General features: G+C 35.2%; 1 protein-coding gene across 23 annotated transcripts in view; it reads left to right on the top strand.

Annotated features, from left to right (window-relative positions):
* Positions 1-14,585, top strand: part of SLMAP (sarcolemma associated protein) — a gene marked incomplete at its 5' end in the record, with an annotated part of 163,488 nt that overhangs the window by 118,704 nt on the left and 30,199 nt on the right. For all 23 annotated transcript variants that reach the window (XM_081284607.1, XM_081284601.1, XM_081284602.1 and 20 more), the window contains 3 exons: positions 5,851-5,910; positions 11,954-12,034; positions 12,289-12,348. In XM_081284607.1, coding sequence (XP_081140733.1) covers positions 5,851-5,910; positions 11,954-12,034; positions 12,289-12,348 — 201 coding nt within the window. The remainder of the gene's footprint in view (positions 1-5,850; positions 5,911-11,953; positions 12,035-12,288; positions 12,349-14,585) is intronic.

The following is a 14,585-nucleotide window of genomic DNA, read 5'->3' as shown; positions in this document are numbered from 1 at the left end:
TTTTAAGAAAAAAGGGGAAAATTCAAGAAAATTAAAAAATATTACTGGAGTTTAACTTAAACTCATCTGAATGAATTTAAGAATAGAAGGGGAAGAGAATGGGAGAAGATGGAGGATAGACAACCAAATTTATCAGTTACATAGAATACAAGATGATTCACCAGTGCCGGGTTTCTGTTCTCGCGACTAAAAGGCTCAGGGGTCACTCTAGTTAAACTGAGCTAACTGGGCTGCACGAAATAACCACACAAGAGACACAAATACCTTTTTCTTTGGGGTTGCTGTGACGGCTCCTCTGACCTTAAGGGTCCACAGAAAGAGAGAGAGAGCGAGAGCACGCGCTGACCCCTTTTATTGAGGAGAAGCTATTCAAATGAGGCAAGGGGTCAGGTTTCAGGGGCCTGAGTCTATCTTCATGATGTCCACTGTCAGCAGGTTGACTGACACATGGGTAGGCCACATCCAAGGGCACAGTAAGAGGAGGGGACACACACAAGGCACTTCCATGGAAGATTCTATCCTAAACAGGGCAAGGGGTTATATTACAAAGGAACAGGTGAGGGTAGCTTCACCCATGGGGCTGTAGCAAGACACACCCATTTCTGTGACTGAGCGCCTCAGCACCCAGCTGGGGAGTGTAACTCAGTCACCCGTAAGGTTGGCCTCCCACACACCAGAATTGAAAGATATGATTCTGTAAACAGAAAAAATACCCTGAATGCCCAGGACAATATATTTTTAAAGATCACAAACTAACCCTGCCACAAAAGGTCACACACTATTTTTCCTTTCATATGAAATATTCAAAATAGGTAAATCCATAGAGATGGGAAGCAGAGGAGTCACTTCCGGGCACTGAGGAAGTGGGGTGGAGAGTAAATGATTAAGGAGTATGGGACTTCCTTTTGAGTGATAAAAATGTTTTGGAACTAGATACAGATGGTGGTTGCACAACATCATGAATATACTAAATAACTACTGAATTCTTGCTTTAAAATGGTTACATTAGGTGAATTTATCACAATTAAGAAAAAAAAAGGCCATATGCTGAGGAGTAAGACATTTAAGAGCATTAGGATAAAGGAAAGATTAAGAAAACTTGAAGAGAAAAAGAAAGGCTCTCATTAATCATAATAAGCCAAATTATAAATTTTTTAAATATTTGTTTTTTAGTTGTAGTTGGACACAATATTTTTATTTATTTATTTTTATGTGGTGTTGGGGATCAAACCCAGGGCCTCACCTGTGCTAGGGGAGTGCTCTACCACTGAGCCACAACCCCAGCCCCCCAATTATAATTTAGTAGCAAATAAGCTTAGGAATCCCTTTTTTTACTCCTTTACTCTCTTTCTCTCCTTTCTCCAAAACCTGAATTTTTCTTTTTTTTTTTTTTTGTCAAAATGTGATATCATTTTTATTATTATTTTTTTATTTTTATTACTTGTTGATGGACATTTATTTATTTATATATTTACATGTGGTGCTGAGAATCGGACCCAGTGTCTCACATGTGCTAGGCAAGTGCTCTACCACTGAGCCACAATCCCAGCCCAAAACCTGATATCTTTTTTTAAAAGATATTAGTTGTAGATGGACATGATACCTTTATTTTATTTAGTTATTTATCTTTTATGTAGTGCTGAGGATCGAGCATAGTGCCTCACACATGCTAGGCAAACACTGCCAACTGAGCTACAAGCACAGCACCCAAACCTGAAGTCTTAATAGCTTAATTTGACAAACATTTCTTTCTTACTCACGGTACATGTGCATGATGTGCTCCACATTGTCACTCAGGGGTCTAGACTGATAGAGCCTGCCATCTTATGGTGTTGCTGTCTTCATATGTTTTTAGAGTTCCTTTAGTGGGAGGTGAGAGGGGATAGAATAGTCCCACTCTAGTCCCACTTTCTCTTAAGTGCTCTGGCTCTGGCTAGCATGCATTCTATGAACTTCCCTCAGTTCTAAGGAGCTCAGACATAAAATCCTCCTAGGTACTCAGAAAGAACAGTCAGACCAGGTATAACTGAGCACAAGAAATCTCTACTATGTATGCATACTCAAGAACAGGAGTCAACTTATCATCAGGCTTACCTTCTAGGTAGAAGCTAGAAGACAATATTGTATAAGAAAGGAAATATGATGCTTTCAAAATTCTAAAGGAAAATTATTTCTTATAGAATTATGTCTCATCATACAGTCAGTCAAGCTGGGCACGATGGCACATGCCTATAATCCCAGAGGCTCAGGAGGCTGAAGCAGGAGAATCTTGAGTTCCAACCCAACCTCAGCAATTTATCAAAGCCCTAAGCAACTCAGTGAGACACTGTCTCTAATAAAGTATAAAAAAGGACTGGGGATGTGGCTCAGTGGTTAAGCACCCCAGGTTCAATCTGTGGTACAAAACAAAACAAAAAACTGTCAATCAAATAAATGTGAGGGTAGAACATTAATAGGATTTTTCAGAGGAACAAAGTTACAAAAGCTTTTACCCTCTGTCCACCACTTCTCAGGATATTATCAGAAGTGTTACAAAAAAACAAGAGAATAAAATAGGAAAGGAAAATTTAAAATCTAGGGTCAGGGAGTTTTGTACAGGATACAACACAGACTAGAGCAATAAGGTTAAAAGACTGAGCAGGTACATTGCACACACCTGTAATCCCAGCCACTCGGGAGGCTGAGGAGGAGGATTCCAAGTTTCATGCCAACCTTGAGAGATTTTTTGTCTCAAAAAAATAGACTTTTGTCTCAAAATAAAAAGTAGAAAGAGCTGGGAATGTAGCTCAGTGGTAGAGCTTAGGTCCTGGATTTAATTTCCAGCAAACACACACACACACACACACACACACACACACACAGATTACAAGATTGAGAGAAGGGAAGAATGGATGGATAATGTGATAGATTACCTGGATGTTTGACAGTATTGAGGAATTTTATTATTCTCCTAAAACTTGGACTGTGTTTGAGAGAGAGATTTTTTAAAATCATTAAACAAAATGTGGCATTACAAACTCCAAAAATACTAAGTGTTGTGTAAGAAAGGAAATATAAGCATATTATATGACACATATATAAAATAGTCAATAAGAATATTGATTATAGACTAGCAAAATGTAACTCTTGTGATGATAATAGTAAGTAACATATCGGAGAATAATCCTAAAGATTTTGAGTAAGTGATGCCTCAAATGGAAGAGTTTAAAAATCAGTTTATTATTTAGTAATATAAATGTAAATAACAAAAAAAATTACTAAAAGTTAAAAAGTTGTTGCTTGTAGGAAGGAAGTGAATTTCAGGAATAGAATGGAGTAAGAAGACAGGTAGGACATCTTACATTTTACTTCTTATAGGACTGATGCCTTTTAAAATTATCTAAACCTTTTACTTTGAATTCTTGTTTTTAAAAAAGCAGGGACAAATAGTCAATAAGAAATGAAAGTTATGTGAAGTAGCTATGGGCTTTGGCAGACAAAAGTTTGTAATGATCATGGAGTCGTTTCAATGACTGAATGATGGGTGTAGGCAAGTTACAGCTGGTTGAAGAGTAAAAGAATACAGCACTTATTTCACAAACTGCAAAAGTAGATTAAAGAAGCTGGGTCCAGTGGCACATATCTGTAATCCCAGGGACTTGAGAGACTAGGGCAGATGGTTTATCAGTTTGAGGCCAGATTGGAAATTTAGTGAGACCCTATCTCAAAATACAAAATAAAAAGATCTAGGCATGGCCAGTCTCAGTGGCACTCACCAATAATCCCAACAATTCAGGAGGCTGAAACAGGAAGATTGCAAGCTTAAGGACAGCAATTTAGCAAGACCATGTCTCAAAAATACAAAATTAAAAGGACTAGAGGGCTGGGGATGTGGCTCAAGCGGTAGCGCGCTCGCCTGGCATGCGTGCGGCCCTGGTTTGATCCTCAGCACCACATACAAACAAAGATGTTGTGTCCGCCGAAAACTAAAAAATAATTATTAAAAATTCTCTCTCTCTCTCTCTCTCTTAAAAAAAAAAAAAGACTAGAGATGTAACTCGGTGAGTGGTTAAGCAACTCCAGTTTCAACCCCCAGTACTACTCTTTTTGTTGTTGTTGTTGTTATTTTGTTGTTGTTATTTTGTTTGTTGGGTTTTTTTTTAATATATATATTTTTAGAAGTAGTTGGACACAATACCTTTATTTTGTTTATTTATTCTTATGTGGTGCTGAGGATCGAACCCAGGGCCTCGAACGTGATAGATGAGCGCTCTACCGCTAAGCCATAACCCGAGCCCCTGTTTGTTGGGTTTTTGTTGTTGTTGTTGTTGTTGTTTTGATACCAGGGATTGAACTCGGGCACTCAACCAGAGCCACATCCCCAGCCCTATTTTGTATTCTATTTAGAGACAAGGTCTCACTAAGTTGCTTAGCACCTCACTGTTTCTGAAGCTGGCTTTGAACTCACTGCCTCAGCCTCAAGAGCCTCTGGGATTATAGGCATGCACCACCGCACCCTATACTACTTTAAAAAAAAAAAAAAAGAATAAATTGAAGGATACCAATTGGCATGCAGGATTTTAAAAAGGGATATTCAGAATAGTTATACTCTCTAGTGAAATGTAGAATATGAAAGTATGATTTCAAATAAATTATAAAGAAGATACATTATACCTTTACTGATAATCTTACATAAAACAAGACTTTTTTTTAAAATTTAAGTTGTAGAATTTTTTATTTTCCTGAAGTATGTTCTATAGGCATCTTTGTTGAATTGTGTCAGCAGGGAAAAGTAAACTATTGGTATGACAAAATTTTTATTTCTCGTCTAAGTAAAATTCCTTTAGAATTACTTTATTTCAGCTCAATATCCTTGACTTAAAAAGGTTGCATTGGGGGCTGGGGTTATGGCTCAGCGATAGAGTGCTCACCTTGCATGTGCAAGGCCCTGGGTTTGATCCTCAGCACCACATAAAAATAAATAAAATAAAGATGTTATGTCCATCTATAACTGAAAAATAAGAGTTTAAAAATGGGGGGGGCTGGGATTGTGGCTCAGCTGTAGAGTGCTCACCTACCACCGTGCGAGGCGCTGGGTTCAATTCTCAGCATCACATAAAAATTAATAAATAAAGGTATTGTGTCCAACTACAACTAAAAATAAATTTTTTTTAGTTAAAAAAGAAAGAGGTTGCATTGGTTGTTTTCTCTGATTCCTTCATAAAAAGATCTAGACTTGCTTTTTTTGTATTTTAAATAATTTTTTATTTTGGAGAATAGTATAGTTTGACTTAACCTATGACTTCAAATAGGAATAGACAAATAATTAAATCCTGTTTCAAATGGAAAATATACATGTCTAGAGCTTTTTAAAAATACATCAGTATAGACAAAACAAATTGATTCATTGCAATAAACAGGAGTTTACTATCTACTAATAACTAATAAAGGTTAATTTTCTGAACTTTGAAAGGTATGGAAGCAAGGCATTTTCGTATAGGCCATTTCATAGATTTTAAATGTTCTCAAAAAATTATAAGTATGGAGGTAATGCATACATTATTTCAATTTAGTTAATTGACAGTGTTTTAATTTAGTCAATTCACAATGACTTACTTATTAAATAAGGTGCAATCTAATGAAAATAAAATGCAATCGTCTCCCTACCCGCAGTTTTCTGCATTAACCTGATTGCTCTCTCATAGTTTAAATTCTCTTAGTTCCCCTTCCAGGTTCAAGTTTTTGTTCAAGCTTGGTCATAGGAGTAATGTTATCATCTTTAAATTTGGTCATGGAATGTGTTACACTGCCTCGCTCAGGGAAATGCTGCTCCATTTGGGCTTGGATAGTAACATTTATTTTCTTTGGCAGAGAAGCTGATCGTAGAGGGGCATCTAACCAAAGTGGTAGAAGAAACAAAGCTTTCAAAAGGTTTGTTTCTGTTTTTCTATGGTTTTTCAGAGTTCTCTGGGATAATGAAGATAGATAAGTGTAAATTTTCAAGGTCATAGTATTTTAACCATCAGTTTATTTTTTGCAGCTTACAAAATGGCCATCTAGTAACAATTTCAGATGTTATATAAAATAGTTGGATTTCTCTTTTAGGAAAGATTATCTTGATTGGGAAGTTTCTTTCAAAGTGGGCATGTATGTGTGTTTTTGTTTTTTGAAAGTTAATGCTTGTTATAGATTTCTTCAGGCATTAAAATTGTGTTGTGATCTATTTCACTTCCAGCATTATTTTCAGCTTTGATCGTAAAATTTTAATCAAACACAATATGAACTTATATGATAGGAAAAAATGCTTGTGGTTTCTCCTAGGGGTTATAGTACCTTTAAAATTTCTTATATTTCATGTTTTGTTGATTTTTGATATCTCAGTTTGATTTAAACAAAAATAGTGACTTTTGTCTGTAGAATTGTCTTATATTTTGTAATGAATGGTTCAGCAATTGTCCAAAGTAGTTTGTTATGTTAATTCTTTCCATTACAGTCATCAGACTTACAGAAGAAAAGTGAATTTTAATGCATCAAATCGTATTGTCAAGTCACTTTTATGCATGAGGAAAATTAAGCAAATAAATCTGGGTGGGATGTGCTCATTGTCATAGTAGAATTTCTGTTAGACTTTGCCAGTGTAAAACTAGCAATCCTTTTGGTCTGTTAAAACAATGAATGATAAAAATTTTATACTTAGTTTTAGTACATTTTGTTATGTTAAAGTAAGTAGATTCATTGGCTTTTTTAAAATGTCTAAACAGATGTTGTTATTTCAGATATCTAGTGGCTTCTATTCTGAAATTCTTTTCACAGCAGATAACCTTATTTGGGGAAAGAATGCATAGAATATGCATCACTAATATTGTTCTGACAAACAGGCATTGAGTTTCAGAATAGCGAACTATTTTTAGGACAAATGGCAATTTATTTCATCTTATTAAAGGGAGATGAGAGCACACTTTAAAATAGCTTTTTACTTCATCACCTAAATACCTATTCAGATTAGTTGGTTCAGTAGCCAGCACTTTGAAATAAAAGTTAAAGCTTGGGGGGAGGGAAGGAATCAGTGCTTCTTTAATGAAAGAAAAGTGCCTTGCTGTTTAGTGCTTCTAATTAATGCATTCTAAATTTCAATATGTTTGCTTCAAATCATGTGCCATTATTGAAAAATCTTTATGCAGTACTGCTGATTTTATTATTAAGTCTGTATATAAAATATGCATTGAAAGTTTTAAAGAATATATTTTTCATTCAGCAGTTCCACTTCTGGGTTTTTTTTTTTTAATTTTTTGTAGTTGTAAATGGACAGAATGTCTTTATTTTATTTGTTAATTTTTTAATATTTTTTAGTTGTAGTTGGACACATATCATTATTTTTATATATTTTTATGTGGTGCTGAGGATCGAACCCAGGGCCCTGCACTTGCTAGGCGAGCGCTCTACCACTGAACCATAACCCAGCCCCCTATTTGTTAATTTCTATGTGGTGCTGAGGATCGATCCCAGGGTCCCATGAATGCTAGGCAAGCGCTTTGCCATGGAGCTACAGCCCCAGCCCTGGGTTTTTATCTTAAGGAACAAATTGAACAAATGTGCAAGGATGTTTGTTTCAGTGGGGTTTTTTGTTTTGTTTACAGTGCTGGAGACTGAATTCGGGGCGCTCTACCACTAAGCTACATCCCCAGCCCCCCAACACATACATATGCTAGGCCACTCAGCCCCAGCCCCCAAAATTCATCTTTTAAAAATGAAAATATAAAGCTAAGTTTTATATACTCAGGGATTTTTCTATCAGTAGTCAACATTTGTTCCCATTAATCTTTAGAGCAAACTGGATGGCTAAAATATGTTACATTTTAAATGTTTTCAGTCCGGCTTATAAAGCTGTTTTGTTTGTTTGTTTGTTTGTTTTGTTTTGTTTAATCTGGCTAAATGTCTCTTTTTTTTAATGCTTTCATTGGTGATATTTTTGGTGAAATTTCTTTTTTACATTGAAAATATCAGTTGTTAGAAATTGACAATTGCAAACTGTTACAGTCTTAAGTATATCATCTAAAGATTTCACCTACTGTAGTGTTATCATAAGTTGTATATGTTTTATGTTTAAGGCCTAACTCAACCTAATCATTACAGTAGCTTTGGAAGTAGAAATAGAAAGAATACAAGAAGATAATTTTACCATTAAAAAACTATATGCTTTCAGGCAACATACTGTGGCTCTTTAAACATCAGTTTCCTCATTTGTAAAATGAAGTTTTCACTTGCCAGATTGTTGTGGGAATTTAATGAAATGTTGCTTAGTAAGCAGGAAACACTATTATCAGGTTTACCGTTTTTTATATTTAACTTTGTTTTCCTGTTCCAGTGGTACAGGAAATTGTATATGACCACTAAATTCGTTTTGCCCATCTGTAATTATGTCTACTCAAAGATACCTTTTTTTAGGATTCCCAGTTTGGGAACAGTTTTGGTATTGATTTGATAGCTTTCTTCCATTTTCTATATATTATTAATATACATCTATTAAGCACTGCAGAGACAATCAGTAATAGGTGGATTGGGGAGGGTTTGTTACCAGAAACTGAACTCCGGGTGCTCCATCACTGAGCTATATCCTCAGCCCTCTTTATTTTTTATTTTGAGTTGCTGAGTTGCCAGACTAGCCTCAAACTTGTGTTCCTCGTGCCTAAACCTCCCAAATTTCTGGGATTACAGGCATGCACTACCACACCCAGTGATTTTTTTTTTTTAATACTAGAAATTGGTGACACCTTCATAATTGAAGAATAGGTGTTTTAAAAATAAGTTAATGCTCTAACTGAAGAATAGATGTTTTGAAAATAAGTAGATAGTCTCACATTAGTTCATTTAGTTTTGTGTTTCATTCTTGAATAGAGTTGGTTTGCCACTGGGGGTTTTTTGTTTTGTTTTGTTTACAGTGCTAGAGACTGAACCCAGGGCTCTCTACCACTAAGCTACATACCCAGCCCCCCCCCCCCCCCCGCTTTTTTAATTTTGTATGTGTGGCCTGTTGTATCAGGCCACACAATGGTGGACTGTCATTTGACTCCCTGAAAACTTGCATTCTTATCCCAAAGTAGATGTGTACCTTCAATCAACTTCCTTCCTTCTTTCATCTCTTTCAGCATTGTTCTATGCATAGAAAATATAGTAGTTAATCAAACAGACAAAAATCCATTCTCTTAAGGAGCTTACATTTTAGTGAGATCTTGATGGAAGATTTGGTGCCCCACATTTAAGGCAATTTTATAACACAAGTTAATACTCTAAATATAGGACAAAACTTCCTTCTAAGTCAAGGAAATACTTTTGAATATACACACTGTTAAATCCATGACACAAAGAAAAGACCACCGACTCCAATTTTAAATCAAATTAAAGCAAGCTTATATTGTGTACACAAGAGAACTAGTTGGCCAGCAGCTGTTTCACCCAAAGCAGAGAACAGCAGCCCAGCTCTCCAGGAAAAAGCTTTTATAGCACAAAAACTTACAAACGGGGGTGTCTTGTGAACTTACAGCTAACAGGATTCTGGCAAGCATAATTCAAAAGCAGATAGCAGATTAATGATCCACATACTTTCAAGGTAGGGAGTAAATTGAGATTCCAACATCAGAATTTCTGAGGGGCTGCTAAGGTTTTAGGGAGGGTTGTTATCTGGTCAAGGAGAGCCAGGCAAAGGTGAGTTTAGAGCAGGGGAAAGAATTCCAAATAAGATTAGCCCTCAGAGTAAGGTCAGGCCAAATAGTTATCTTAGTAAAACAGAAAAGAACTTTTAATAACTTTGTGACGAGATGGTTCCCAATTCTATCTCTTAAGATAGAATTAAGTTGGGTTCATCAACACTTGTTTCACTTCAAAGTAAAGATCATAAAATTGTCAAAAATCAGCAAATATCCGGGGAGAGCCATTTTCCTATCTGTTCTTCCAGAATGATTCTTTTTCTATCCATTTATAGAGATTAGGTGTACAAGCGTGTTTTATTTGAGAATGTAACTTTGTGATCCAAACCAGAACATTCAGAAATGTCTGTCAGCGGCACACTATAATGTAGCAGAGGTCACAGATTAGGTTCCCATGGGCCTTGATGATCACTTCTAATCTGAGCTTCCTGTCACTTAGCAGTTGACTTTTTGACTACAAATGGCAGTGAAAAAAGAAGCAAATTAAGCCACAAATTCTAGGAGTGTTTTAATATGAAACACCCTTAACAAGTTACATTTTAATATATTAAGTATTTTGACAGTAATAGCTGTTTTAAATGTATTTCTAATTTCTTTCAAAATGGAAAATATCTCAATTAGAAAACAGTATATATAGTCACTACAAAAATGTGAAATAATAGTTTAACTATATGAAATTAATAAATGTTCGCCATGAATCTTTCTGCATAGTTATACATACTCTTTTACTTAATAGTAAGTGTATCTTGAATATTTTCCATTCCACAGTATGCACATTTCATTTTCCCATAATGAACAATATAGTATTGAGCATCAGTATACCCTGCATATACCTTACATAGACTTTTGTTTCCTTAGAAAAAATACTAGAGTTTGCACATTTAAAATTTTGATATATATTTCCACAAATAGTACAAACATATAATATTATAAGAAATAAGCATACACTTAGTGAATTTGTAATCCCACTAGAAAAATAAAATATATACACATAGACTTAGGTATAGTGGCTCATGCCTTTAATCCCAGCAACTCAGGAAACTGAGCAGGAGGATTGCAAGTTTGAGTTCAGCCTTAGTGACTTTCACAAGACCCTTTTTCAAAAATAAAAGGGTTGGGAGTACAGCTCAGTGGTAGAGCACCCAGGGTCCAAACCCCAGTACCACTATAAACATACATTTGCAAATAAATAAGACACAGAAAATTAGTAATAAAAATAAACATCATCCTGGAGAAATGAAAAGTATCTTAGAGATAATGAGGACTTCAGCTTTGTCTTACAGAAGGAATAGGCCAAGTTGAGGGTAAGGAAATACTTACTTGAGCAAAAAATTTTAGACTATTATGAGCTGGTACACCTCCCCTAAAAAGAAGCTGACATGACTCAAGCAAAACTCCTGTGGGAATTAATGGTGGGACTAATAGCTAAATTCTGCAACATAAAGTTTGCCTGAGGGGTTGTGGAGAATGAGGAAATGCTACAGGATTTTGGGCAGAGAAATTGCCTTCTTTGTAAATGCTGCCCTAAAGAATAGCATAGTATATGTGAATATGCCATTACAGATGAGAATCTGGAGCCTAATTAATTACCAGTCATCTTTAATAAAATGTTGGCCTATAATTAGGATTTTTGAGAGCAATTAGTTGAAAACTAGGCCTAGGGTGTCTTCATTGGACCTGGCAGAGCATCCCTTGCAAATAAGTACCAAACTTTTAAAAAAGTTTTCCCCCAGTGTGATTCCATATTTATGGTTTCTAAAGAAATAGATTGTTATTTTCTTATTCTAAAGGTATTTGTAACAAATGTGATTTTATAGGATTTTATTACATGAGTATAAATATTACTAAGGCAACCTTCTAGCTAGTGTTTTTATATAATAAAGCCTTTTTCTTTCATCCTCTTTATACAATGTCCACATTGTACTGGTAATTTTGCTATATTTGTTGCAGTTCTCTGAATACTTCAACAAAGCTTGCTTCATTTTTATTTCTAGTTGGCAAGTGGACAACCTTGAACAAAAAAAAAAAAAAAAAAAAAAAAAACCAGCCCTCTACGTAGCAATTTAATTTAATGTGAGCTCCGTGTAATAACCAGCATTCCATTTTGGACTGGGGTAGTGACAAAGTAAGATTCAGTGATCTCAGTTAATTTTTAAAATCTACTACTTTGCATAATAGTAGATTTTGAGCATTCATACGCTGAAGCAGTTTTCTTGTTATAAGATATTTAATTATAATAAGATTTTTACTTCTATGTTTTTTCTTGGTAGAAAACCAGGCAAGAGCAAAGGACTCTGACTTATCGGATACTCTGAGTCCAAGCAAGGAAAAAAGCAGCGACGACACTACAGGTGAGTTTTAACCTAATGTTAAATAGCAGTTTAGGTACGCAAGTTAATGTAGATGGAGATTTCAAACTTTGTAGGGGAAAAATAGTGCTTTCATTTGTCAGTTCACTCCCTTGACTGTTAGATATTTATTTAAAAACTACTTTTAACTATCCAACAAGTTAGCTGTGTAAATTTAGTTACTTATTTTGATAATAATAGATTGCTGATAGTTCTGAGTGCTGTCTGTAATTATCTCTTTTTTCACCTTTCTATAGACGCCCAAATGGATGAGCAAGACCTAAATGAACCTCTTGCTAAAGTGTCCCTTTTAAAAGGTACTTTAATAGTTTTTATGACATTATAAATCAGGGTATCAGATTCACCTTTTGCCAGAAAAATCTGTGCCATATATTGTGTGAAGTTTTTAATTAAGAGTTTAAAATAGATTCTGTAAAGTAGCAGAAACTAAAATTTTAAATGTTCATGTTGGTGCCCAATGCTTTAAAAAATTATATTTTACATGTAGAATAATTCAGATCATAATTTTAAGATTATGAAGGGCAAAGCAGTAAGTGGTAAAACATGAAATGTTTACATTTAAACTTATTAACATAATGATGATAAGGTAAAAACCTTAACTTTCTAGAATCACCTGTTTGCTGTTTTCATATGGTAACAGTATAAATTTGCTAATTTTCTAATCTCCCTAGTTCTTAGGGCACTCATCAAGAAATTCTGGACCGAGAAATTTTAGATATGGCTAAAATAAGCAATACATGTAATTAAATCTTTTACTTGTCTAACCTCTAAAAAGGAATTACATTTATTTCTTGATATTTGTTTACAAGAAATGGGTAGGAAATAAATCAATATTTATGAAAGTGTCTTTAAAGTACATTGGGGTGCCTTATTGATAAATCTATGATTATCATCATTTATTCTCTTTTATATTGCCTTATTATACACAAGAAAAATTGACATAGACTGTTAGCCCAGTCAGTTAAGCATATCAGAAGTGGTAGACTGACACCAGGAAGCTCTCTGGGACCAGAGCAACAGTAAGAGCCTAAGGAAGTTTCTTTTTGAAGAAGTGTCTATTGTTCTGGCTGAGGTATTAAGAGATATCACAGTCAGTCCTTGAGCTTTGAGATTATATTTGAAAGGAGTCCTAGTTTCACCCTGCATGACCCAGCTGTTGGCCTAGTTGTATAGTGATGGGGATGGAGGGAGATCATCGAGATTTTCTTAGTGTCCTTTAATCTGGACCTCCTGGCTTTCTTTTTTTCTCCCATGGATACTGAAAACTATAAGGCTTCTTGGACTACCTTTGATTGAATTCCACAATCAGGGAAGTTCCTGAAGTCTGCTGGCCCAGGCAGCCAATTGCTAGTTTGTTCTTAAATTTGGTCATGGTTTCCAACACATTTACTGATCAATACTCTTCTTGGGGGACCTTTGATGTTAACAAGCCATCCTTTTATTCTAGTGTCATGGTAATAAATATGTTAATGTTTGTAGAAGTCCAGGAATCTCGTCTCAGAAACACAATACCATTATTGTATAAAATGTTGTTTCTGATATTGAAAAAATATGTCAGAACCTGTGGGCATTTGTGGGAACATGGAAAGCGAGAGAGGAGCTGAATGAATAATGAACACCCCTCATACAAAAGTAGCAATTTTTATGGTGTTTTGTACTACAAAAATTTCCCAGAAATCTTTTTTTTTGGGGGGGGGGTGGCTGTTACTAGGGATTGAACTCAGGGGCACTCAACCATTGAGCAACATCCCCAGCCCCATTTTTATATTTAGAGACAGGATCTCACTGAGTTGGTTAGCGCCTCGCCATTGCTAAGGCTGGCTTTGATCTTGTGATCCTCCTGCCTCAGCCTTCTGAGCCACTGGGATTAAAGGCATGCACCACTGAGCCTGGCTCCCAGAAATATTTTTTGCAGCCAAGTGCAGATGAGTTTGTAAGTAGCATTTAGTGCTTTTTCGTTTTTATTTTTTTCAGTCTGTTTTAAATTTGATTTTAATCCCATTGCCTACCACAATGCCAGTTATTCATTAAAATTTAGTTGTTTGATGAATTAATTAATAATAGGCCTCTTACATCTAAGTTATGAAGCCTCAAAACCATTAGGAAAATAACACATTCTAGCCACAGTGCTAAGTGAATCCTGACTTTGCCGTTTATTTGTAATATGTCATTGGGCAAATTGCTTAACTCCTCTGTGCTTTAGCATTTATTTTCCTCACTTATTAGATTGGGAAAAACTGTCTTCATAGAATTATTGTGAAGAGTACATATAACAACATACATGGACCATGTTCCATAGTGGGAATGTAATATGTCAACCACCATAATGAAGACACATGATGGGGGTGGTGATGGTTGATAAAACCAAACCTATCTATTGAAGAACTTTCATTAATAGAATAAAATTTGGGGATTTTAAAATATTTCCTACTTTATCATTTAGGTAATGAATCTTTTCCAATAAATAATGCATCCAGATGTCAGGAAAATAATTTTAATCTATGAGTGTCATAGAAAGGCTAAAATCTGTCAA

The sequence above is a fragment of the Spermophilus citellus genome (genome assembly GCF_964194105.1).
Source record: "Spermophilus citellus genome assembly, chromosome: 3".
Lineage (NCBI taxonomy): Eukaryota > Metazoa > Chordata > Mammalia > Rodentia > Sciuridae > Spermophilus > Spermophilus citellus.
The sequence above is the reverse complement of the archived record's forward strand: the minus strand, read 5'-3'. Positions and strand labels throughout refer to the sequence as shown.